The sequence below is a fragment of the Chroicocephalus ridibundus genome, chromosome 4, assembly GCF_963924245.1.
Source record: "Chroicocephalus ridibundus chromosome 4, bChrRid1.1, whole genome shotgun sequence".
NCBI classification, from domain to species: Eukaryota; Metazoa; Chordata; class Aves; order Charadriiformes; family Laridae; genus Chroicocephalus; species Chroicocephalus ridibundus.
The window spans coordinates 64,216,640-64,241,054 of NC_086287.1; the positions used below are offsets into that span (position 1 = coordinate 64,216,640).

Sequence of the window (24,415 nt, forward strand, 5' to 3'; positions counted from 1 at the left end):
CAGCTATTGTTCTAGTAGATATTATCTCTCCTCCCAAGCAGTGTCCCATTAAGTAAATAATTTTTGGTTTAATGATTCCTTCCAGCACAGGCCTGATTCTTTGTATAGAGCAGAAAGGGACAGATATGGAATATGATTGTTCCCTTCAGCTTTCTTCTCATCCTATGCTAACTCTAATTTGATTTGGTCTCAGGATCTGGTCAAAGTATTTAAAGGAAATACAAAGATGTCTGTTAATGGAAAAAACCCACAGATTTTATGTTTTCCACTGACTGGATTTGGGGGATGACAGGGGAAGAAGGTGTTCTTTTGATTTGTTTCTCAAAATTAAGTCCTAGCTTGTACCAGGCAGCAGAAACACAGTCATGTACCTTTATATCCTGTATCCTCTGCTCCAGGGTTTCTATCATGTTATCCTCAGGCACGTGAGCATCCAAGAGCTGAGTGCACTGCTCTTTGTGCTGTTGTAACTTGGCTGCTGCTTCAGTGCACAAAGTATTGAAGCGCTCCCAAAGCTGCAGGGTTGCTTGCGCTGCCCGCAGTTGATCTGTGATGTCTTCATTTACTGAGTTCCACCTGCCAACATATCAAAGGGTAAGAGCATTTTCCTAGTAGATTCTCCTCCATAATATGGTTTGGTGTAGGATTCCTGTGGGAGTTTCTTTGCATTCATACCCATGTCACGGAAAGCTCACTGACACAGCACCATTTTGTGCTCTGTGATCCATCACAAACAAGGTAGTATCAGCTACTCCTCACACAGGTATCCTTAGATGGGTGCGATTTAAAAATGTGGCAGACATTCAAGTCCTGCCTCAGCAACATTTTTATTTTAAATACTAATAACTGTGGGTCTTTTTCCCAAGCTTACCTAGTGTGTGCCTCTGTGCACTTCTGTTCAATAATCTCTGCAAAGGAAGGGGAGCAGTTATTCTTCAGGTTACTGGCAGCAGCCTGGAGCTTGGTCCAACTTTCTTCAGCGTTCTCCGATTCATCTTGAAGAGACTGCAAAATGGATTATTGCAATTAGCGGTGGAGATGAATGACCCTATAGATTGGTAGCAAAAGGGTAGCAATAATGCCACGCGTTTGCAGCACAGATTAAAGTGTTTGTGAAAAACCATAAAGCCTGATCCTAAAAATTAGGAAGCTAAAATGGTCATTCAGCTAAAAAAAAAAAATCATTCAGGAGGCCTATTTTAAACTGAGGTAATTTATTTACTCTTAAAGAAACAACTTATTAAACAAACCCACAGCCTTGAACAGATTAAATTAATTCACTCAAAACCAAAAAAACCAAGAACATTTTTATTTTAAGCCACTGTTTCAGGGAAATTTCTACTGGCAGTATAGTTGCCTTGACAACTCCTGTCCCCAGCTGCATGTTCCCCTTCCTGATATAGGCATTTGCAGAATCCTGCCATGAATCGTATCTGTGAACTGATCCAGATTGAAAATAAACGTGGTGAAGGAAGGAAGGAAGAAGGTAAGAAGGTGCCCAGTTCTGTCCATTAATCATGTGTCCCCAGGTGAGGATGGAAAGCACTTAACACACACTTTACTGCTGAGAGACAGATACCCGGGATTTACAGCCTCAGTCTGGCCTGCACCACTTCTGCTATGACTTGAAAATAAACCATTTACACTGAAACAAGGAGTGATTACACAGCCCTTCGGCACTCGTTTAAAGCCAGGTAAGCAGATTTTAGCCACACCTGTAAAACGTTCAGGCCTGGGGCCAGCCTGAGTGCCTACTCTAGATGGCCCACTTAGACTCTGTAATAGCCAAGCAGAGCAGCAGGATGATCCAGAGCATTTACGCCCAGCATTTATGCCCAGCCTTATTCAGAGGCTGTGCAGGAAACTCCAGCGCTCTGGAGGGCAACTGGACAGTTGACTTTGCACTGGAGGAATCAGAAACGCCAGGCTTGAGTATCCCCCTGCTCTGACCCAAGGCTGCTGCACCCATCCAACCCAAGCCACACATTTTTGGGAAGGGGAATCCTGGGTCCTTGATCTCGACTCCAGTGCTGTTTATACGTGGAAAGATTCTTTAATACAAGTGACACTTGAATGCAAAATGCGTGAGTGGTCACTGTCACAGGGGCTGGGACATAGTACCCCAAGGGGAGCATTCAAATCACAGATCTAGAGACATGGTCCCTTTGCCAATTTTCTCCCAGGTTGCCTTCATTTCCGCACTGAGTCCCAGCATTGATGTACAAGCTTCTCCTTCCAGGTTATGCTACAGCCTTATGGCAGGGCATTTCCCTGGGCAGCGCAAGTGAAGGGGTAAATTTCCTTTCAACCAATGAGCGAAGAACCAACATCTTTCCCCTGAACAGTGAGTAACCTTTAGACAAACACATACAGCAATGGCATTAGGTTTTCCTTTGCCAGCTGTATTTTCGGCCAAACTTGCTGCTGTCCATGTGGATTAGACATGGACTGAGCAGACATTAGCATGAGGGATGGTGGTGGAGTGCACATGTCCATCTGAACTCTGTAGCCCAAGGGAGCACGAGGACCTGGTGCTTCATATGGGGATGCCTTTCAGCACATGCAGAAGACTAAAATGTCAAGGGATCTTTGCAATCCAAAATGGAGGCTCTGCTAGCCCACAGTAAGGCAGACATGGTAGAAACTGACCTGTACTTCTCTCTTGAACCTTGGTACGTAATTTGCACCAAAGTTGAACTTATGTGCTAAATATAGCAAGAAGTCTAAAAATAGTCCTCTGGAGGTAAAACAAAAATATTTCCCTGACTTCAATGGTTCTATAATAAAGAGGAAGTTGCTCAGATAAATTTTTCTCTGTTTTTTTTTTTTTTTTTTTTTTCAGAGGAGTTTGTTTGTTTAAAGGCACAGAAAGAAGTACAGAAATAAGACAACTTCAGTAGATTTACCTGGAGAGTTTTGACCTTGTTTTCCAAAGCTTCCAGTGACACCACAGAACGTTTGCACTGGTCTATGCAGTACAAATATCTTGTTGTCATCAGGCTGACTTCTGCATAAACTTCATCATATACTCTCCACTGCTCCAGTATTGACTGCATTGAGGTCTTTAACTGTGCAACCTACAAACAAACCACTTTTGTTACTATTTCTTGGGTAGTCCTGGCATACAAATCACCTTTAAATTGACTTAAAAATCTAAGCTTAATGCTCACTCCATGACAATCCACAAGAAATTAACAAGTTGAAGTATTTTCCTACTTGGTAAGGAATTGCGCAGGCTTCAAAGTAAGCAGTAAATAGCATTTAGAGTGAAGTTTAAGAATTTGCCGGAAATAAAAATTTAACCAGAGTTCAAGGTAGCAACTGTTCTGTCAGCCACAACTCCAGAACACCACAAAAAGTAAAAAGTACTGAAATAATGAACTGCTTATTCCTTCCTGCCAAAATCAACCTGAAGTGGGAGGAAGTTGAGAGCCTTAATCTTCTTAGAAAGCAGATAGTTTGATCCAGAGATCAAGTTGCCTTGTAATGAAAATTTGAACAGAAATTGTTTTGTACGGAAGAAGATGCTACTTCAATACTGTGGAGAGCTATCATCCCTCTGATGCCATTGTGCTCTAATAATGCAGGCCCACCTGAATCAAAGTCTAGGAACTTTGGGATTCTCATATAAAATTAAATGCTGGATATCCTCTTTGTTTTCTATGTCTCTTTCATTATTACAGTTGTTTAATCTATATGGGGGCAAGCATGGTTTCCATTTGCCACGTACTCCTAAACATTGCAAACACAAAACCACAGTCCTCCTTCAGTGGGATTTGTCATTTTTATTCTTCTATCTCAGGTAACTACATAAGGCATGTCATGGATTAGACAACACATTCATCTAGTTCAATATCTATTTTCAGTCATGCCAGTACTTGAGAAAAGCATGAAAACCAGTCAAGCAAATAAGCACGTCTCCATGGGACCTGGCAAAGCCAGATGCCAGATTTCAGTTCTGACTATGCATCCACACAACGGAAGATGAAGACTTTTCTACACCATAGTGCATGCTAAATAGACTGCATGGATCATTGTATCCTGGTATCCTAGTTCTGGGCATGCAGGGTAGATGGATTAATCATCCCTATTCTTATTTGAATCATGGTATAGGTGGGAGGAACATCTAATTGGTTTTTGTAGCCTGCAGCTAATTACTGCCCACACAAGGAAGATGGAAAGACATCGTGCTCGTGAAATGTCTCTGGGCCACAGATTCACAGTCTGGAGATCAACCTAAGTATAACACAATCAAGGTATCACATCTCCTTAGATCCATATTTGAAATCACAGCCTGGCTCTGCTGAGAGCAGTCACCTGTGGGGAAAAAAGCTGCCCTCAGTGTTTCATTGCACATACTGCACAAACCAGGCTGTAAGACGATTCTACGGTTTTTAAGTTCAATACTTAGGTCATAAAAATACTAAAATTAACATGACCCATAGTGACTATAAGAAGAAAAAAAGCACTAGGCTGTCAATCCTGCCAATTTCGATCCCCAGCTCTACAGCAGAAGGAAAAACTTTCATACACAAAATTTTCTCTACTTTCTTGGTAAGAAACAGCCACATCAATTTGGCAGATACCTAAAACAAGAAGCAACAGACACATCCTGGACCGAAACCTCAAGTGGAAGAGTTCAAGCAAGAGGGTTCAGGTTTTACAAAGTTTTGAGGGAGAAAAACAAGGCGTTTATAATAGAAAGTGTAAGGTAATATTAATGATAAACACAATCACTGCATCACATATAATCCTCTACAGTATATGGTTATTTATTATCACAAATTTAAATCCATAAATATACTCATTCTTTTATCTTCTGCACCTATCGATTACATCTAGGTAATAAAAGATCAGTTCCAAGTATAAAGATAATTTAAACTATAAATGCAATCTGCTGGGGAGTCAGTTTGCATGGGAAATCAATCTGCCAGACCCTCCTTGAAGCAACTGGAAACTACATAGGATTGGAAGATAGCGAACACCATCCAGATGTGTGGATGAAAGAGTAACTGGGAGATGAAAAAGCTACAGTGAGAATGGGGCATGAGTAGACAGCTTCCACCAGCGTACTAATGGGGAGAAAGACCAGGGTATGAAAGAGAAGCAGATCGAGCAAGAAAGTTTAAGGTTTCCATTTGCAGCTTGACGGAAAAATAGCAGTGCTGTATCTTTATTTTCTTAAACTGCAGATCTGTCCCTTAAACTACAGGTCTGCCCCTCTTCCCTCTGTATTCAAACTTCTTTGAGATCAGACTTTTTTTTTTATCTCCCAGCCTTGGAAATATTATCTTACATTATGATACAGACTTAAAAGGAAGTTCTTGAGAAAGTTAAGAATAAGAGTAAGGAATACTTTGCATCTTTTTTGTACCAGCTCCTGCTGCCCCACGAAGAAGATTAATAACAGTGGTCGTAAGAATATGTACTGCAGGAAATATGAATGCAAACAAAGCTATTACCTGGCTTACAATACTGTCCACCATTTCACAAAGCTCAGCTATCCTGAGAGACAGAGCTTCTGGGGTTTGTTCTGCACTACCATTCAAAGACAAACTCTGCTTGAGCTCATCAAGAGTTTTGGATTTAGTTACGAGTTGATTTTCTATCTCCTAAATGAAAAAGAGAGAAAAAAAAGGAAGACAAACAATATCTTTTAGTGAGACTATAGAAAAAAAACCTTCTGTGTGAGGAGATTAGATAGAACATTCCTTCTTTAAAACCAATTCTGTGTAATTCTTCAGCCATGTTAACACCCACCACCATTTAAACTCTGATACAGAACAACTGCTTTACAGGAATTCAAAATGATGCCAGCTGCTTTAGACAATCTCCTGCAGGTAGAGCTAGAATCAGTCCATTTAGTGTCAGCATGAACACTGGACATCATGCTTGGGAAGCAAATCATCAGGAGCTAATTCCTCAGCCACCATGCAGGTCTCTCTGTACCTCTCCAGATGGAAAAACTTTTCCTGTTAATGCAGCTGAACATTTCCTTGAGCAGGTCAGCATTCAGGCCCTCCTCTACTCCAGCAGACTGGTTTTGGATTTAGACTGGATAGGAACTGATTTTGCAGTATGAGGGTCCCTGACATCCTAACAACTTCTAGAAAGTTCTTTTCAGCTTATTCTCTTAGCTAGATGCTTTCTCCCATGCCTGAAACCCCACTGAACTCAATGGAGATGCCTAGGAGAATAACTTCCCCCCTAACACAATCAGCAAGATTATAAACTAATCTTGACATGCTGGAGAAAGCTCAGCAATAAGTTCTTCACAACATGAGTAAATATATAGACACACACAATGGGCCGTAACATTTTCCTATACTACTACGCTTAAAGCTATGACCTTTTTTTCCCCCCACTTAGTGTCCCCAAAACATTTTCAAATTTGAACCTCATTTTTATTGAGCAAATTAATTTTAATTTTAGCCACCTGCATCCTAGCACTGTACTTTGCTGTGAGCAGGTTAGTGTTTTAGTCAAAGATACCCTGTGTCTTTTGTACGTTCTGGCTCCTTGGTACATTTCAGAGTGCTTCAGAGACAAGTAACTTGGTGTGTAGCAGATCACTCTAGGCAATAAAAGCAGCCTACTACAAGAGAGACATGTAACCATAGCAATGAAAGAACAAATATTCCGTGTTAAAAAATAGAGGGAACACTGTACTGAATGAAAATAGCAGGCTAATAAGAGCCAAATATTAGCTGGCTGCACCTGTACTAATTTTGATGGAACCGATGCCTAGAAAAACACAACAATACCAAAAGACACCCAGATTCTTGAGGCTAGCACAGGGAGACTACATTCTAGGGCAGGAGCAGAGAGAGCTGCTATTTTTCCAAATGGGACTGTGTAGTTTCCACAACACTTCCACCGCAGAGCTCTTCAAACTAATGGAACTGATAGCTTTTGCCATGGCTGTGCTGAACTGAGAACTACTTCTTTTGGAGGCATCTCAGAATAAGATCGACAATATTACTGCACAACACTCCAAATACCACGGAACAACAGCAGATGCATCTTCAATTGAAGGAAAAAACCCCATAAAATAGCAATTCACATTAAAAGTGAATTGGGCTCTTCATCACCTGAACCTACCATGCTTTAATTACAATTACTTTGTACTATTCTTTTAGGAAATGGCAACTTCCTTTACATTTTTTCTGTTAAAATCCGTGCAGTTCTTTAGTCTGGATTCAGCAAAATGCTATATTTTTTACAATAATATCACACATATAATGCTTTACCTTGCAATCATCTAATGTGTTCTGTGCAGAGATCAGACTTGCTGGGGTTTGTAAAGATCTCAGTCGACCACTCTGAGCTTCCAGCCAGTTGTGTAGAGTCTGTGCTTTGTTCTCATTTTCAGTAATATCCTCCAAAAGGTGTTCCAAGTCTTGTATCTGAAAGTTACAGAACTTAAACCTAGAGGTAGACAGAAACAGGGCTCTCCCTTCCATGACAAAATTTGACATTACAATATTTACATTGAAGATACTATTTAGAGAAAATATTTTGAAAGGAAAAGCTAAAAAGTTTTACTGGCTCATTAGGATCTGACCATGTCCCTGGGAAGGAAACAAGGCAGTGTGGGTTCTAGAGCTGGCAGCCTGCAGACCTAACAAGTTGGGGGACACCAGGCTACGTGGACACATTCATATGGAGTCCAAAAAACTTATTCTCCCTAAAACCCACTAACAAAGTTACTAATAACCAAGGGACCTGAAGTCTCCTATCTTCAGTCTTGGCCCTGAGGATCCAGTAAGTCCTAGAATGCAGTTTCTTGAAAATGGTTAAAGAAGATAACTTCCCCCCCAACCCCCCAAAATTGAAATTTCATCATGGACATTTTCAGTTGTGCGGGAACTGAATTTTCCACTTGAAAATGTTTCTGGAAGACTTTCTGTGTCAGAAAAATTTGGGAACTTTCTGTTTGATCAGTGGTCTTAGGATCTGGATTCAGGGAGGGCAGCTTCTCCCAAAGCCCTGTAAGTTTGGGAGAGAAACAGAGATGAAAGAGGAATGTGCTGGTAGAGAGATTCATTTCCAAAAGGGTCATATGTCCCCATCTGAATACAGCTGTCAACACTACTTACTCAATAATTGCTTTTTTGGCAAATCCAAACGCTACAACGGGAAAATGGGTGGTAGATTAGTATATCTCTATTTCTCATTCCCATCGTATGGCATGTGGAGGTGGTGTTTGCTTTTTTGGTGCTGGGCAGGGCCTGGCATGTACCAAGCAGTGTAGCACCTCTCATTTCCACAAACCATCTAGTGTTTTCTCCCATTAAGTTTTAAATGCCCCAACTTTCATAGCACCCCAAAACTTCAACAGATTTCACTCACAGGTTCCCCTGCAGACACTACCCTGAATTATTCCTTTTTCACAGTTTTCTCAATATAGGTCTTTGTTGACATGTCACTGACTGTATTATCTTCATTTGAGGAATCCTATTTTTTCCAGCTAGTAAAGTCAACTGGGGTAAATCCCAGGCTGTCATGAAGAGCAGATTTTGTCTAGTTTCCCTCCCTGCAAGTTACAGGAGAGTTTACCCTCCCAGACTTTGCTGAAGCTTGGATGCCTTCCCATCACCTGATAGCTGATGTTCTATGAGACCACTCCATAGTCTGCCCATGAGCCAGCAGGATGGACAGACAGCAGAGAGCACAGGGAGTCTCACTGCGTTCAACAGTGTTTTCAGACTCAGGGAGAAAGGCTGCTTGTAAAATACAGAGCGCTGGCACCAGCAGGATCAGAGTTGTGAGAAAAAGCAATGAGATCAATCAAACCTTTCTGTTCAGAGAAGCCTGCAGCCTGTGCCACCGCAGGTTCATCTCTCCAAGACACTCAGCAAATTCTGTCCTTTCATACCGCTTGCTTTCCACATCACAAGTGCTCATCTGCAAGAGTGACTGGTTAACAAAATCTACCACCCACTGTTTAAAGTTCATTTCCATCATATATTCCTGGAAGGGAAAAAAAACAACAACAGAACAAAACCATAAAACAATTAGCTTGGCATTTTAATTGGATCAGTTCCAATGATGCTTCAAGGCATTCATGGCTTATGGGACATTCATGGCTTATTCTGAACCATGGTGTAAAATATTTTTCTGAAAGAGACCTGGCTGTAGGAATAATTCCCAATTTTTACCATTCTATATTTGTGCAGCTATTTCCATCCATCCAACTTTTACAGAAAATCACTATCATTACATGGGTAGCTCAGGGTAAGAACAGGCTAGTGCTGGAGCAGGGAATAAAACCTAGCGGTGCCAGACATGGTACTTCATCCATTGGACAATACCATCACACTGCCATGGGCCTGGATTAGGATAAGATTGAGGCCTTCCCACACTCCTGTGACTCACAGGCAAGAGCAGACAAGAGCTTGTACTCCTTTATCAAAATATCTGGTATCAGAATAGAATATTGGAATAGAGTATCAGAGAAATTCTCCTCCAGCACCAGTGTCCTTGCCCAGAGATAGGTCAGAAACTACATGCAAAGTGAAGACAAAAAAAGGGAATGTCTTTTTATTTCAGAAGGTCTTAGGAGAAGAGATTAAGAAATTGGTCCTCATTGTATCTAGTAGTAACCAGAAAAAAGCCACCAGGGAATACCACAGTAGAGGTACTGAAGCCATAGCTGCTTCCTTACAGGAATTCGTGACCCTAATCCCAGCTTTCTTCTCAGGAAACACATCACATTGCTGACAAGTGCAGAAGACACACCTACAAACTGATCTCTAAATAACCAAAGGGTTAAAAACAGCACCTCGCCCACATGTTCCATCTTCCAAATCCAGCTGATATAGACCAAAATGTTATATATCTGCTATACTAAGGCGCTTTGAAAGAAATGTTTACGCTGACACTTGCTTTATATGCAGTGCCAAAGTGCTTGAGAACTGCAGCTGTAGACTGAGAACTGTTGTCCTGAGCCCAGCGCACCGCACAGTAGCTCTACAAAGGCAGCGCGCTCTGCCCTACATCTCTGTAGGGATTCGAGCCCCTGAGGTTGGGCTCCCTGGCGTCTATGGAGGTACAAGCATGGCTTGAATCCTTCCTGCGGCTGGGGCAATCGGCACATGTTATTGGAGCTTTAGCATCTGAACAGAGCCAAGAGTCTGCTGCAGCCTCTCTCTCTGCAGGGATGTTCATCTTGTCCCTCTTTCCTAAGCAGGTTATCTCTTTTGATGAAACATAATATTCAAAAACCCTGTTCTCTAGTTAAATGGATCCTGGTTATGGAGCTCCATTATGAGGTATTCCTTGTTGAAAAGGCAAGACTAAAACACCGCACAAACATAGAGTCTATCTTCCTAAGGAAGCAAAGCTTTCCTGCTCAACACATTTTATAATCTAAATGTAAGAGAGAGACAACAAGCGAGACAGATGGGACAGCATGAGGAAAAGGAGATTATAGCACACCAGGCAGCAACTGTATTGCAGGGCAGGCAGTGTTTTGTGTGGCATGGAAGCAAAAGGGTTTTATAAAGGAAGATGCTAAGGCACCTTTGAGACTGTTTGAGGAACCCTCCCAAGAGCAAGGGGAAGGATACGAGAGTGCCTGTAGGCTGTTTCCACCCTTTTTACAGCCAAACACCTTGCAGAAGGCCTAGACTTAGAACTTCCATTTACCTTGCACTTCTGAAGGAGGCTTCTGACTTGGGCAGCACTTCGTTGTGAATTTACTGGCTCCTCATGTCTCTGATGCTGTTCCACATGGTCCAGCCAGGTCATTAGTTCAGCAATAGCTTCCCGCGATGAAAGTTTTTCCATCTGAAGCTGTGGGTAAAGCATATAATGAATACCCTACACGTTGCTTGTTAGAAATATCAAGGAAGAAGACAGCTGTATTTTTAGAAAGACTCAGGCACTATAATTGCAATTATCAGGGTATGAACTTAAAAGTGAGCCCTGTGCTCCAGAGGGGCACATAGCTTAAATTAAGAAAAGTTTGAGAAGTCAGAAATTTGAAATAAAATTGTATCTAATTGTAACAAACTTTCATATAAAACTGTAAAGATGACAGATATGTGCAAAACAGCCCAGGAAGAACACTGCAATAATTAAACTGCAGTACAATATTGGGGATATTCTGAAAGCAAGACAGCTAATTAGGAAAGAGGTGCTTTGGGGGCTTTACGGAGCAGCCAACTGAATCCCAGCAGCAACATTTTAAAGTAATTATTTAGCTCAAACTGAAAGATGGCAGCAGAGTTTCTCCTCACCTGGTGAAGCTTTTCTTGGATGGCTGGGAGCTGTGTCGTCAGTTCTCCCCATTTTTGCTCAAACTTTGCCAAAGATGACCTAAGTGCCGCAGCATCAGCTTGCTTCACATGAAAGAGCTGGTTGGCAGTGCTCACCACAGATGACTTCAGGGAAGATTTTTCATCAACTTCCTTAGAGAATGCCTGAGGTGCACAGGAGAAATTTAAGAGAGGGTAAATATTTATGTATCTATTTAAATAAAGAGACAAACCAGGTTTTCAGTCACAGGAAGTTCTGCCTCAACAAACACATTTTAGCAAGGTTGTAAAGTTCAGAAAATCCAAACTCAACATGTTCTGGCAGCAGGTAAGGCATTTTTCTGCCCAGCTTGATACAATGCTGAATGCCACCTTTTGCTTCACAGGGATTGGGAATATCCTGATCCCCACTTGACACAGAGGTCCAGAGAGCAACCCCAATCCTCGAGTCTATGGCCAGCTCACGCTTACCAGTCCAACTTTCACAATGCTTTGCTTTCCCATGGTGCAAGACTCCCTCTGTCAGGCCTCACATTGGGGCCGAACCTCCTGGCTAGTCATACAAGTGGAGTACAGCATTGAGGGGGGCAGGCAAAGATGTGAAATGCAACTCAGCACGTTTCTCTTTACTGACTTTGCCTGACCATCTTCACAGCCCTGCTGTCTTCACCCCTATTCCCGAAGCCCACACTCCAGATTCAGTTGGCAAGCGGCCCATCAGCCTGGCTGAACCGCTGTGTCTGGTATTTGGCAACAGGAGCAAGACAGCAACCATTGCTATTACACTGTAGGTCCCGGCTGGGCTGTGATGTGTTGCAGTTGGAAGCTCATTACAAGAGGATTCCATTCTGATTTATGCACCCTGGCTGGCCTCACAATCTGAAAGAAGGTCTCTGGTGGCCTCCCATCCTCATGGCTCCCCACACAGAAAATTGGGTGTCTTTGCAGCACACAGCCATTCAGTGCTATATTATATGGGCATCTTCGGTGTCTTAGCAAATACAAATAACACTCAAAAGAGTCATCTTCACTGGAAGTCACAATGTCTTATCTGAATCTGGGAAGAGAAATGACTTACAAGCAAGCTGTTGATGTTATCCCTGATGGTAGGAAGATCTTGTGACACATTAAGAGACTGCTCCTTCCAAAAATTCATTCTCTGCTGAGCAGAATCCAGCCATTTCATTAATTCTTCTGAGTCTCTGTTGTAGCTACAAGGTGGAAACAAAACACACAAACATACATCTCCTAGTTGAGTCTAGGATACATTTCTCACCCTCCAAGTTGTCCTCCTCTCTGTGAGGAGGCATGTGCTATTCTGGCACCTGTGCTGCTACATAACACTCCAGAAGCCTGGCTACAGCATGGATCGATGTGCAACATAACAGCTCTGCTGAGACACACACACGACTGTTCTTATCAGTTCTTTTCAGCTGGTCTGCTCTCCCTGAAAACATTCTCTTTCTGTATTCACCCAGCAGTTGCCAGGACAAGCTCACATAGGTAAAAAGAGCTTTGCTGGAGGTCAAAACCACCAGAGGAGATTGTACACACTGCAAGATACAGTGCAGAACACACAGCAGGGGTGAATAACAACAAACACTGGCATGTTCTGTCCACACTATGGGTCTAGACAGCCTGAGCTCAGAGCACACAGACCAGGTGCAAGGGAGAGTTGAGATTGGTACATCAGCTGGTGGACCAGGCTATAGAGACCCAAATTGCCTCCATCTGACTGCCAGGACTGCATTGACAGTTGGCTTGAGGCATGTGAAAGCATTGAGCACGCTTGGATCTTCCCCTTTGGAGAGCTTCAAAACACAAGTTGAGGCCGTATGTCAGCCAGGTCTTGAACATTTGTAAGGTGGGTAGTGTACATGCACAGACAGGCGCATTACGCCTTTGTATGGGAATCAAGCCTAGCTTGCATTTGTAGCAGGCCAAAATTCTTAGGGCAGCATGATCAGAGCTTGTGCTAACACTTCCAACATACAAACTGCAGCACGATGCAGCTAACTCTCACCTAGATGCACTGACTTTGCAATGGCAGCAATCAAAATATTCTTCCTATAAAAATAAGCAGGAAGTGACACATTTGTCTATGCAGTGAGAGAAGATCAGCTTTGTAATAAAGGGACACTTTTCTGATCATCACTGTGTTGTGGTTTTTTTATTTTTCTCATTTTTAAGTTAAAGGAGCTATGTTTTTTATTAATTCACTGTCATATTTCAGAAAATACATCTATAGAAGGTCGGAAACTAATTTCTAGCTGATATCTCTAACTGCTTTCTGAGTTATACCCACCTGACCAAGAGTTTGAGTAACGTCTGAAGTCGATGTAGCTCATGGCCAACTTTTTTGTTTAAAGACAACCATTGCTCTTCCAGCTTCCCAGTCTGGCTTTTTATTTCTGGACAGCTCACAGCAGTCAGCAATTTCTTCCCTTCTTTCACCATCTGGTACAGCCTGGCATGCTTTTCATCAATGCTGTTTTTGATTTGCTATCAGAATATGGGAAGTTTGCAAAACAATAGTATTTTAAAAACTGAAAACACAGCTAGAAAGACACTTATCATTTGTTCTAACTACTTAATCTCACATTTCTTCTGTCGTGTATTTTATTTTCCAAACGGAACAAATCTGTACTTCATTACATGCAAAGGGGCACAGGGTTTTTTTTGTTTGTTTCCTCTGGATAGATCAAGACTGATCTCAATATAATTGAGATACATTATCAGAATGACTGTGTTATGATTTGATGGGCTTTTCTGACACACGTAAACCTCAAGCAATGGAAAAACACTCTCTAGCAGATCTGGCTGCATTGTCCAAACATATGACTGTCCCCAACAGAAAGTTATTGCCCTCTTGTTCTTAGAGGGCCTTCCGGCTCTATGATATTTAAAAAAATAAAAAAAGACGATGTTACCAGTGTTTTGAAGGAAGCTGTTGGGATAATTATTGAATAAAGGTGGCAGGGATGAACAAAGAGCGAACAGTGAAGACATTAAGTAAAAGACACAGGAGTGGTCTGGTTTGCTTAGACAATTGAATAAAAACCAAGCGTCATTTTACCATTGCTACAGTTCACTGGAAGATCAAAATACGAAAAGGGAAAAAAAGAAGAAAAAACCCCAACCACCAGGAAGTAGATCAGCCCCAGAGAGAAGGCAGAAAATAGCCACTGTGTGACGTGCAAGTATTTCACTTGCCTCCAGGCATGAGGCTTGTTCAATATTATTAATAGGGATATTTCTCTCAGAGGAGTTAAGCCCCAAAGATTTTTATTCTCTTTGTCCTTGAAACTGTGAAGCTCCAGTGCTGGGACTCCCCCAAAAGCACCTTCTAAAGCCTTATTATTTTGTTTCTGATGTCTTTAAAGATATATAAAGACTTAAGAGTGAAAAGTTAGTTACGAACTTAAAAAACCAAAGTGAACCAGGCAACTTCACAATCAATGGCTATGCAAATATTTCATGTCTCCTGTCTCAGTGTGACAGGCATCAAAAGCACCAGAGGGCCACTGTGATTGTAAACATCTACTCTCCTTTTTGCCTTTATAGTCTATGAATCTAGATATCAACCTGGACTCAATATACACCCAAAGACTCAACTCAAAAATTTCTAATAGAGTGGGTCCTCTGAAGACTGAGAAAAGTCAAACCTGTGAAGAATGCAGAGCACTCTCTGAAGATTCATCATTAAGTTTATTGAACGCTATTTCTTCTTAATTTTATAAAACAACCATAAAGGCTGCTTTCATACCCTTCTATTTAAATGTGTTTAAAACATAGATAAAATGTTTCCAACTGGACTTGGTGTTCTACATAAAGGTGTAGCTCTCCCATCAGAGATGCATCTGGGAACAAACCAGGAGGCTATTTGCCATTCTATACAAAAGGAATTTTATTCTCTTTGGTCATATAGAAATCAGGACACCTCATTTTGAATTCTCAGGATTTTAAATGGAGCTGGTAAATCTGTAGACCTTCTATTGCAACGAGGGGTTCAGATATTTGAAGGCACTGGGTTGATTTTCCTCTTCCGTATTTTCTACACCATGGCATGAAATTTTTCCTGAATTACAGAGAGGTGGTTCTGTGTTCATTCCAAGGCTCCCTGCTGTAGTTGGGATCCATGTAGCCTGCATACTATCTTCTCCCAAATATCTGCATTTGGAGACCAAGTTCTAAAGTAGCTATAGTCATTAGTCCCACTTAAATGAGCTTATAGCCCCTGGCTGAAATTAGCAACCCAATTTCCTGCTACTTTTAGAAGTTAAGTTTTCAGCTTGCATCTACACGCAGACAAGGACATAAAGCTATACAGATCCATGAAGAAAACCAGTCAGAGACACAGACACACAAATACCTGTAGAATTGCAATCCTTTCCACCAATCTTTCTTCTGTTTCTTCAACCAAATTCACAGAAGGCAACGTAGAGGCAAGTGCCTCCAACTCCTTATTGAAAACTAGGCATTCATCATCAAATTCCATCCATTCCTAAAAAATACATTCCATCATTAACATAGCACAACCTATCTGCCTTTTTGCTGCACCATACTGAGGGCTTAATGCTTATTCTAGCACCAGCAGCTCTAATTTTAATGAAATAGAACACAAAAATAGGTGAATAGTATGGAAATATGAAAGTGAGACGTGACTGCAGCAGAGAAGAATTTATTAATTCATTCTCCAATATCTTCAAGGTTTCTTATTTTAAAGTAGTATACTTAATTTTTTACTCTCTAGGGGTGTTTCAAGATCAATTTTTAGGTTTTATTTTAAAGTGGTGCTGGTATTTTTGTGCCTTAAATGGCTCTCCTGTCAGTCCAGGCACTCAAAAATTACTACAAGAAGTCATAAAGTCCCCCCCATGTCAGAGTAATGGGTTGAAATGTCCGCTTTCAGAGGTTTTCAAGGAAAAAAGGCAGCTTACTGACACACACAGAACAAGTAATAGACTGTTGCTGTCCAATGGAAACAGGAAAGGACAACTACCAGCCAAAGAATCACTGGTGCAGAAAGGGTTCCCCTAGATGCAACTCTTCTTCCCTCCAGCTTTTACTCTGGGTTTCTTTTGACTCATTACCTTTAACAGGCTCTCTAAGTGTATACCATACTGGCAGGCCTTCTGCTCCAGCAACTTGACTTCATTCACCAGCACTCTCCAGAATTCCTCTCTCTTTTGTAAGATGGAGGGAGTCACTTTCTTGGAAAACGCTTGCATGAAAGCCATACGGGTCATGAGGTTGTGGAAAAAGTCCTGAAAAAAAAAACCCCCAACAAGTTAAACCTTGCTCTTTAAGAGAGATCACACACCCACAGCAGGAGTATGAAGAATCATAGAATTGTTGAGGTTGGAAGGGACCTTTAAGATCATCGAGTCCAACCTTTAGCCTACCCTGACAAGAGCCACTTCTAAACCATGTCCCTCAGTGCCCCATCTACCCTTTTTTTAAACACCTCCAGGGATGGTGAATCCACCACCTCCCTGGGCAGCCTATTCCAATGTTTAATAACCCTTTCAGTGAAAAAATGTCTCCTAATATCTAATCTAAACCTCCCCTGATGTAACTTGAACCCGTTTCCCCTCGTCCTATCACTTGTCACCAGGGAGAAGAGGTCAGCCCCCATCTCTCTACAACCTCCTTTCAGGTAGTTGTAGAGGGTGATAAGGTCTCCCCTCAGCCTCCTCTTTTCCAGGCTAAACAACCCCAGCTCCCTCAGTCATTCTTCATAAGGTTTGTATGTAAGAAGACAGAGAAGACTCGCTGAGAAGAGCAGCCAGTTTCAGGGACTCTCAGGAGCCTTCTACCCAAATTCTGCATCACCCCAAGATGGGCACTTACTGAACATTTTACAGTTAGTCAAGAACCAGTGATAGGATGGAATGAAATATTTTCAGTTGGAAGTGACCTATAATGATCATCTAGTCCAAATGCCTGACCACTTCAGGGCTGACCAAAAGTTAAAGCATGTTATTAAGGGCATTATCCAAATGCCTCTTAAATGCTGCCAGGTTTGGGGCATCAACCACTTCTCTAGGCAGCCTGTTCCAGTGTTTGACCACCATCTCAGTAAAGAAACACTTCCTAATGTCCAGTCTAAATCTCCTCTGGCACAGATGAGACGCATACACTATTTTCATTTATACATTTCTAAAGAAAAAGATCTACATTTATACCTTCAGTTCATATGAAATACAAACATGTTGCAGGAAGATGACGGAAGGAAGTATTTAACTATAAATAAATTCATAGTTTAGCATGAGGTAGTTGTCACCTGACTGCCACTATCCAGTTTGTTTCACCTGGATGGGAGGTGACTCCAAGCATCAAGGGTATTAGCAGTTCTAAGGCCTAAGTAGTAGGCAGGGCACCGTAATCCTTTGGGATAACTGGGTAACAGTTTGATTTAGTTATGGCTCAGCTGAGCTCTTGGGAAACATCAGAATCTCAACAGAACACTTTCCCCCACCAAAAAGCTTTGAGGGTTTAAGATCACACTCTTCAACCAAGATCTTCTTCACTAAGAACTAATAACTAGTACAAGAATTTCACTTCAGGACCATACCCCAGGCATAATCTATGTGAACATCTTTAATAAGTCTTGATAACTAGGGTAGGAAAAACGGCTTTTGCAGTTTTCTTTTGCTTTTGTAAATCAATGTATGTATATTTGGACTGCAGATAGATTATTTGTTTCCCTTTGTAAATGAAGTCCTAATATTTTGCTTTGCTAAGGGCAATTTGCGAGTGACAAACACAATTCCTATGACTCTGGAGTAGTGGCTTGCAGTGCTTGGCATCATGAAACAATTCTTAAGGGAGTTTGAGCTATGTGGAGCAGTTAAATCAAGGCATTGACATGACAGAGACACCTTTGAGTGACTAGCATTGGCCAGGGCTTCTTGCCAAGCGGCAGGACAGTGAGGATGCAGGTGCATTCTCAGCCGCCTCTCATCAAGCACGCAGCAGCTGGGTAAAAAGGACACTGGGCTGCCAAGGGAAAGACCTAAACTATCCTCTCTTCAGAAAAGGAACTGTTATGGGTAAGCTTCCTCCATCAGATCATGATGGCACAGAATGCTGACAGCAAAGGCTCAACTCCCAGTTACTAGTCATCAACTTCAGGAACCTCAGTACTAGAAGGACATGTGTTTTCCTCACATATCAATATATTCTGAGGTAAGCCAAAGTATTATTAGACTGACAAAACTGAAATCCTGATCTTAATTTGTCACCAAACCTGCAGTTGTTATAACAACCTCTCTTTCATATTCTAGTGGGTCCTATTTTGGTCTACTGAAAACCTTTGCTTTGTTTTCTGCACATACTCCAAACCTTCCCCTACGCTATTAGCTAGTTATTCCTCTCCATAACACTGGAGAGAAACCAGTCACAGAAAATAGCGCTCCTGCTATGCTGATCTGAGCGGTCCTGCAATAGCATCTTATACCTTGTGATTTTCCAGGTGAGACAGTAGAGCTGCTCTGCTTTTTGTTAGCTGCTTTGGATCTTGTGCAATTTTCTCTCGTCCAATAGCTACCAGCTCTGCAAATCCATGAAGTAAGTCTTCATACTGGCTCTCACTGACGGAAGGCGAGTGCAGCTCTGCATACTTTGCTTTCAGAATCCCCCACATGTCATCCAAAACATCCTACAATGTAAACACAGTTTAGTGATTCACGAAGGACAGAAATGAATCCTACAAACCCACACAAACATTCCCAGAATACAAAATAACCATCAGCCTTTTGATGCTAAAAATACCTTGCTTAGAAAAATCAAACCTTGCTGAGTAAGTGGAACCTGTACTGTGCTCTTACCTCTAATTTATAAGCTTCCTGGATTAAGGTGATAGGTAACTGAAATCTTTCCCCATGGCCTCTCAGTTTTGCTACTTGGTTTTCAAAGTTTTGCAGCTCCAAAGCACAGGCATCAGTTTTCTGAATCAAGGACAAAATAAGCTATTAGGTAGAGTCCTGTTCCATCACATTTCCTATTATCGCTAGTACCGCAGCAGATCCAGAGGCTGGATCTCTGCTGTGCCAGTACTGCATAAGTTCACAATGAGACCCTGAGATCCAATGAGCTTATAAACTAAATAGACAAGACTGTTCATGACACAGCTTACTGGGTTCACACAACACAGCCAGGAATGGAATTCAGGTCTGGTGTCTCAGTCCAACATTCAACACGCATTTCAGTTTACTAATTCAAGAACAGCCATTAAAAGGCATCATGGACTCAGAAAATACCATTTTTTCTTGTGAATTAGAAACACTCAGTCAGGGATGTATTGAGACAGGTTCTCTCTGAAGGAGGGGAAGTTATGTACTTCTAGCATTCCTTTTCCAAGAGTGGTTAACTTGACAGAATATATCTAGGGCAGCAGTCCCTGCTAGGGGATTCAACAGTTCTGAACATATCTTTCAGCCTGGCTAGAAAGTTATGCCTGTAAACAAGGTTATGAGCCTGTAATAAAAAAAAAAAATGTTTCAGGACACCCTCTTTGCTTCACCAACAAGCAGATAGATGGCTGATGACCATTCTGGGATGGATATGCAGTCTATTAATTTTTAATTCTCTGCTATTCCCTATCAAGGCCGAAGAAAATAGCTTAACTGGTCAAATGCCATATGATAAAGTGCTCATAAATGCTGAATAACTAGACTTAAATGCGGGAGTTCTATTCCCACAAAGTAAAGCTAGTTTTACATATAAAAAGGCACAATGTGTGAAATGCTGTACTTTGCATAGCTCTTTTTCTTCCCTGCTATAGTGTAATTGCTCTGAGAGGTTGTGGAGGGACTGGTTTCTCCACTCCAACTACTGAAAGGACTGGAATTAGGTCTCACTATGGATTGGGGTGTAGAAGAAAAAAAAAAAAAAACCAGCAGCAAATACTGAACTCTCTCCTCCCATTCTTAAAACCTCAAACTTTAGAAAATATGAAACTTAATAGACTGAATGAAATTACCTGAAGCTGTTCAGAAATATTATGTCCACGTATTACATTCAAGCATTGTTGCAGAGCAGCTTTTTTCTCAGTTAACTGATCATAGAGCCGCCTGGTTTCATTCTGCAGAAGAATCAAACATCACAAGTATATTACATATCATGAATATAGTAATGACGAGACAAAAGTACACAGCAAACAAAATGGTTACCTCTTGTGACAAAAGCACTTTTTTCCCTCTTTAAAAAACCAAAATAAAGTATGTGCATTATGGGCCTAATGCAGTAATTTAGAGAGGGAAATTCGGTAGTCTGTGTAGTGTAAGAAAGCAGATTACTCTGTCACACAAATCCTCTATGACCGTAAAAATTTGTGAAACTCATAGAGAAACAAATTCTTCTCTTCTGAAAACGAGAAAATGAGCCCATTACTGGTGACTGATGGAGCTCCATGGATTCTGCATAAATAAACATTGCAAGACTAGTCCTGCTACTATTTGGAGACAGCATCCCAGTGTTCTTCAAAGGAACTGTTTTATTATTCAGCAGTGAAGAGCTAGGCAGACTTGCAGATGATGAGCATACTGGAGTTTTGCTGGACACTGGAAACTGTATTTCAAAGACCAGGCTTTTCTTTCCTTACTTCAGCATAAATACCTGATCTGAATATTTTCCAGCAATAGCTAGTAGATTTAGCCCATCGCAAGAATCTATAGAAAAGTTTCTCATTATCTGCTTTTCTGAAAAAGAACAACAAAATGCAAATTCACAAAACTATGGCTTCTGCTACTGTGGCACAAAGTTTAAAGGAACAGTAAATACAAAGGGTCAAATCAACCTCCAAAACATAGCTAAAAGTAGCCCAAAAATGGCAACAAAAGGGAGTGTGTCCATACAGCAGCAGAAAGAATATATGAAACCCTCCTTGGCCTAATCTCTACACACAGAACCTTGCTTTAGCCTGTAGCTCCACATGCATGGGATCCCAGGTTACTTCCATCCTTTTTACGCGCTAATTTCCTACTGTGATCAAGGCCTCTAAGGTAGTCAGCATTACAAACAGCACTGTAAACAGCAAAATTAATTTACTTCTTCAGAGGCCAAGACTAGTTTGTTTAGTATCAAAAAAAAAAAAAAAAAAGAAAGCCCATTATAGACTGCTCATCTGCAACCTAAATGCATTAACACTGACAAGTCTAACAGATGCTATGAAACAAGATGTGCATTTGGCAGTGGAGTACCTGATAATTGCTATTATGATCCAGCCCAGCTTTCACTGAGCTGCTCCTTGAGGCAGTGGCAGCTTGAGTTTGTTCCAGCCGCGCCTGCAAGTTGTTAAAGCACTCGCAGAACACATCTGTGCTCCCACCAGCGCAGCTAATAGACTTCAGAAGATCATCCTTTCTATCACTTAGATCAGCATGAAGTTTTTGCAGCTCGACAGAAAGAGTCTAAAGGGTTGAAAGAAAGATAACATGAGTGAAAATGGTCTCTATCCAAGGACTCTTGCCTGTAAAAAGCAGCAGGACTCAAACTGATAATTTTTGTTAAAAGCTATAGGCCCAAATCTGTGCAACACCAGATAGTTTGGTGGAGTTATTCCTGAATAATATCAGCAAAACAGAGAGGAACTATCAGGCCATATGTATTCTGTTGTAACAGAAATCCGCTGGGGTTTCTCCTTCCCTGGATGCTTTAGGACAGTTACCTCAAAAAGAGCTTGCTGCACAGCTGCCTCTTCGGTGGAGAGGACTGAGGTGTTTAACATCTCCTCCATGTTATTCAAACATCGGCTGATTGCCAGAAGCAGCTCAAACAATTTTCTGTCCAAATTGGAAGAGACTTCCTCTGCCACATTATCCTGGATAAAGGCAAGTCAGAAGTTTTCAATACTTTCACCCAAGGCATGGCTAAGATCTATTCACTTGTATAAGGTTAGAGGTTCAGTCAGCTAATAACTAAATCGAATTAATGCAATACTGAGGGACAGACTCCATGAGACATTTATAAGCGTATAATATTCAGAGCTGTCAGGGCCAAAGCTGAGAAAATGACCTTTTATGTATTGGGAGTGGCTGTGGTCTTAAAAGTCTTTAATCTCAGGAATGGGCACAATACAATTTGTCTTGTCAGCTCCAATACTGCAGATTTACTGAAATTATTCACAGGCTCCTTGCTTTATGCAGTTTGAGAAGTTTTATCCACACTAGCAAATCTTTGGATTCAGGTAGCAGAAGTATCGTAGCTGAAACTTGAAATGTTTCCTCTCAAAATCCTAAGGTGATTTCTACATTATCGTCCATACCTGACGCAAAGCTACACTCTAGCGAATGCCATTTGCAACAATATGATTATTGGCTATGTTTCCTAGCAGCCAAACAGTGACTTGTGTCTAGAATCCCTGGTATTTTTTTGCAATGCTAGGACATGCCATTTTTACCTGTGCATGAACCACATTTGCTTCTTGGCTTAGGTCTCCCAGCTGAACAGTGAAAGTTTTCAGTTCTTCCACAGTTGGGGTTCCTGCGCTAGCAAACGTGCCTCGGGGCAGCATGTTCATCTTTGTTGTAATCTAACATTTGGAAAAAGAACATTCAAATTAGGCGAACAGCTCAAATGAAGACAGGGCTACGAGCAACCAGATAACATTCCTATCAAAAAGCATTAAAATGAAAGTTTCAAGATATTAATGTAAAGGACCTGGATAGCAGGGTTCCCCTTTTACTGGCAAAAATTCATTGGGTAGGCTATGCCCTGATGGGAGATTGACTGAAAAAGGAGCCTCTGATTCCCAGCTTTAAGGGCCACAAGTTGTAGTTTGTGTTAAGGCAGCCCTGCTGCCCACTGCAGTGTAAGTCCTGCCTGAAAAAGAAGAGCTGACATTCGTCCTGCTCTAGGTGAACATGCTCTGGCAGGGGGATTTGGACTAGATGATCTCCAGAGGTCCCTTCCAACCCCTATCAGTCTGTGATTCTGGGATCTCTTTACATGACATGTAACACATTAATTTCAGAGAACAGGGAATCTAGTCATTCTAATCGAACGTGAACAAAACCACTAATAACAGAAATTATAGTTTTGTCCAAGCAGTAAAATTCTGCAGTCTGTTCAGAATAAGTACATAGCGTGGTCTTGTTGCGGTCCAAACTCTGTTTTTGATATGCGAGAAAAGAGAGAACGCAATGGTGAATGGCAGAACAAAGTTTAAGCCAGAGATTTGTTTTGATGAAAATGTTTTTTCAAGAATCTCAAGAATTGAAAATTGCAAGAATTGAGACTCACATCACATCCATGAAAATCAGCTGGGAGCTTGTTGGCTAACTAACTTAGTTCTCTTGAAAGAATTAAGCAGATAACATCTGGTCTGAATGTTAGCTACAAGGATACCTATGTGCTACCTATGTGCTCTCACAGTGTTCTTAGTAGCCACTACTTCAGAGACATTATTTACTTCAAAGTAAAATTAAAAGACAATCATGAAAACAGGATGCAGAAAAAATTTCCTCTGGAGAGCGCCTGCACAGACTTCAGTTATCTGATGAAGAGACATGATATGATGCAGGAAGATACACTAATTGCTATATTTACCACAACCAACTGCCTGCAGAAAAAGTGTTTTTCTGAACTTAAACAGACCTGAGGTTCCACAAGCTGGCAGAGAGGAGACTTCATCTTTGATGACAGCTCTTCTTGTAAATATTGCCATTTATTACCCGTTTGGTCCTTTGGAGTTAAGGTGGGATCAGCCTGCTTGCTCTTTGGATCAGATTCTCCATTGCTGTATTGAGAAAACATTGTTACAATGGCAAATACTGAAGCAGAATAAGCAAAATTAGATTTGTAAGACTTCTTGTATAAGATTAGTTTCTATTGCCTCAAAACTAGAGTGAAACCAAGTGTATGGATGATCTTTAATCCAAGCTTGGATACATTTCTTTGGGCTTTTCCGTTCCTGTGAAAGGCGCCTGCTGGCAACTTCCACCTCTGAAATGACAATATGGGGAGCATAGTCCTGCAGTATGTCTTGGTTCCATGCTGGAAGGTGCACGATCCCAATATCCTCTTTTCAAAGATGCTGCCTTTAAACCTAGCTAGGTGCCTCCGTGCATTTGTACAGTAAAGGCTGCGAACAGAGATACCCAGCTTCCCTCTGGACGGGCCTGCTTTAGTTTATAGCAGGTGTCAGTCCT

At 41.4% G+C, this 24,415-nt stretch overlaps 1 protein-coding gene across 5 annotated transcripts in view; it reads right to left on the reverse strand.

The window, feature by feature from the left end:
* SYNE2 (spectrin repeat containing nuclear envelope protein 2) overlaps positions 1–24,415 on the reverse strand; it is a 190,906-nt gene that overhangs the window by 47,143 nt on the left and 119,348 nt on the right. For all 5 annotated transcript variants that reach the window (XR_010070850.1, XM_063333544.1, XM_063333541.1 and 2 more), the window contains 19 exons: positions 23,862–24,003; positions 22,666–22,797; positions 21,934–22,086; positions 21,467–21,676; positions 20,248–20,349; positions 19,094–19,213; positions 18,724–18,924; positions 16,355–16,528; positions 15,634–15,765; positions 13,567–13,763; positions 12,340–12,472; positions 11,244–11,426; positions 10,651–10,797; positions 8,797–8,973; positions 7,251–7,406; positions 5,463–5,612; positions 2,907–3,077; positions 872–1,005; positions 372–576 (listed from right to left, as the gene is read on the reverse strand). Coding sequence is in view for 4 of the 5 variants with exons in the window: in XM_063333544.1 (XP_063189614.1) it covers positions 372–576; positions 872–1,005; positions 2,907–3,077; positions 5,463–5,612; positions 7,251–7,406; positions 8,797–8,973; positions 10,651–10,797; positions 11,244–11,426; positions 12,340–12,472; positions 13,567–13,763; positions 15,634–15,765; positions 16,355–16,528; positions 18,724–18,924; positions 19,094–19,213; positions 20,248–20,349; positions 21,467–21,676; positions 21,934–22,086; positions 22,666–22,797; positions 23,862–24,003 (3,019 nt within the window). In the remaining variant the exon portion in view is untranslated. The remainder of the gene's footprint in view (positions 1–371; positions 577–871; positions 1,006–2,906; positions 3,078–5,462; positions 5,613–7,250; positions 7,407–8,796; positions 8,974–10,650; positions 10,798–11,243; positions 11,427–12,339; positions 12,473–13,566; positions 13,764–15,633; positions 15,766–16,354; positions 16,529–18,723; positions 18,925–19,093; positions 19,214–20,247; positions 20,350–21,466; positions 21,677–21,933; positions 22,087–22,665; positions 22,798–23,861; positions 24,004–24,415) is intronic.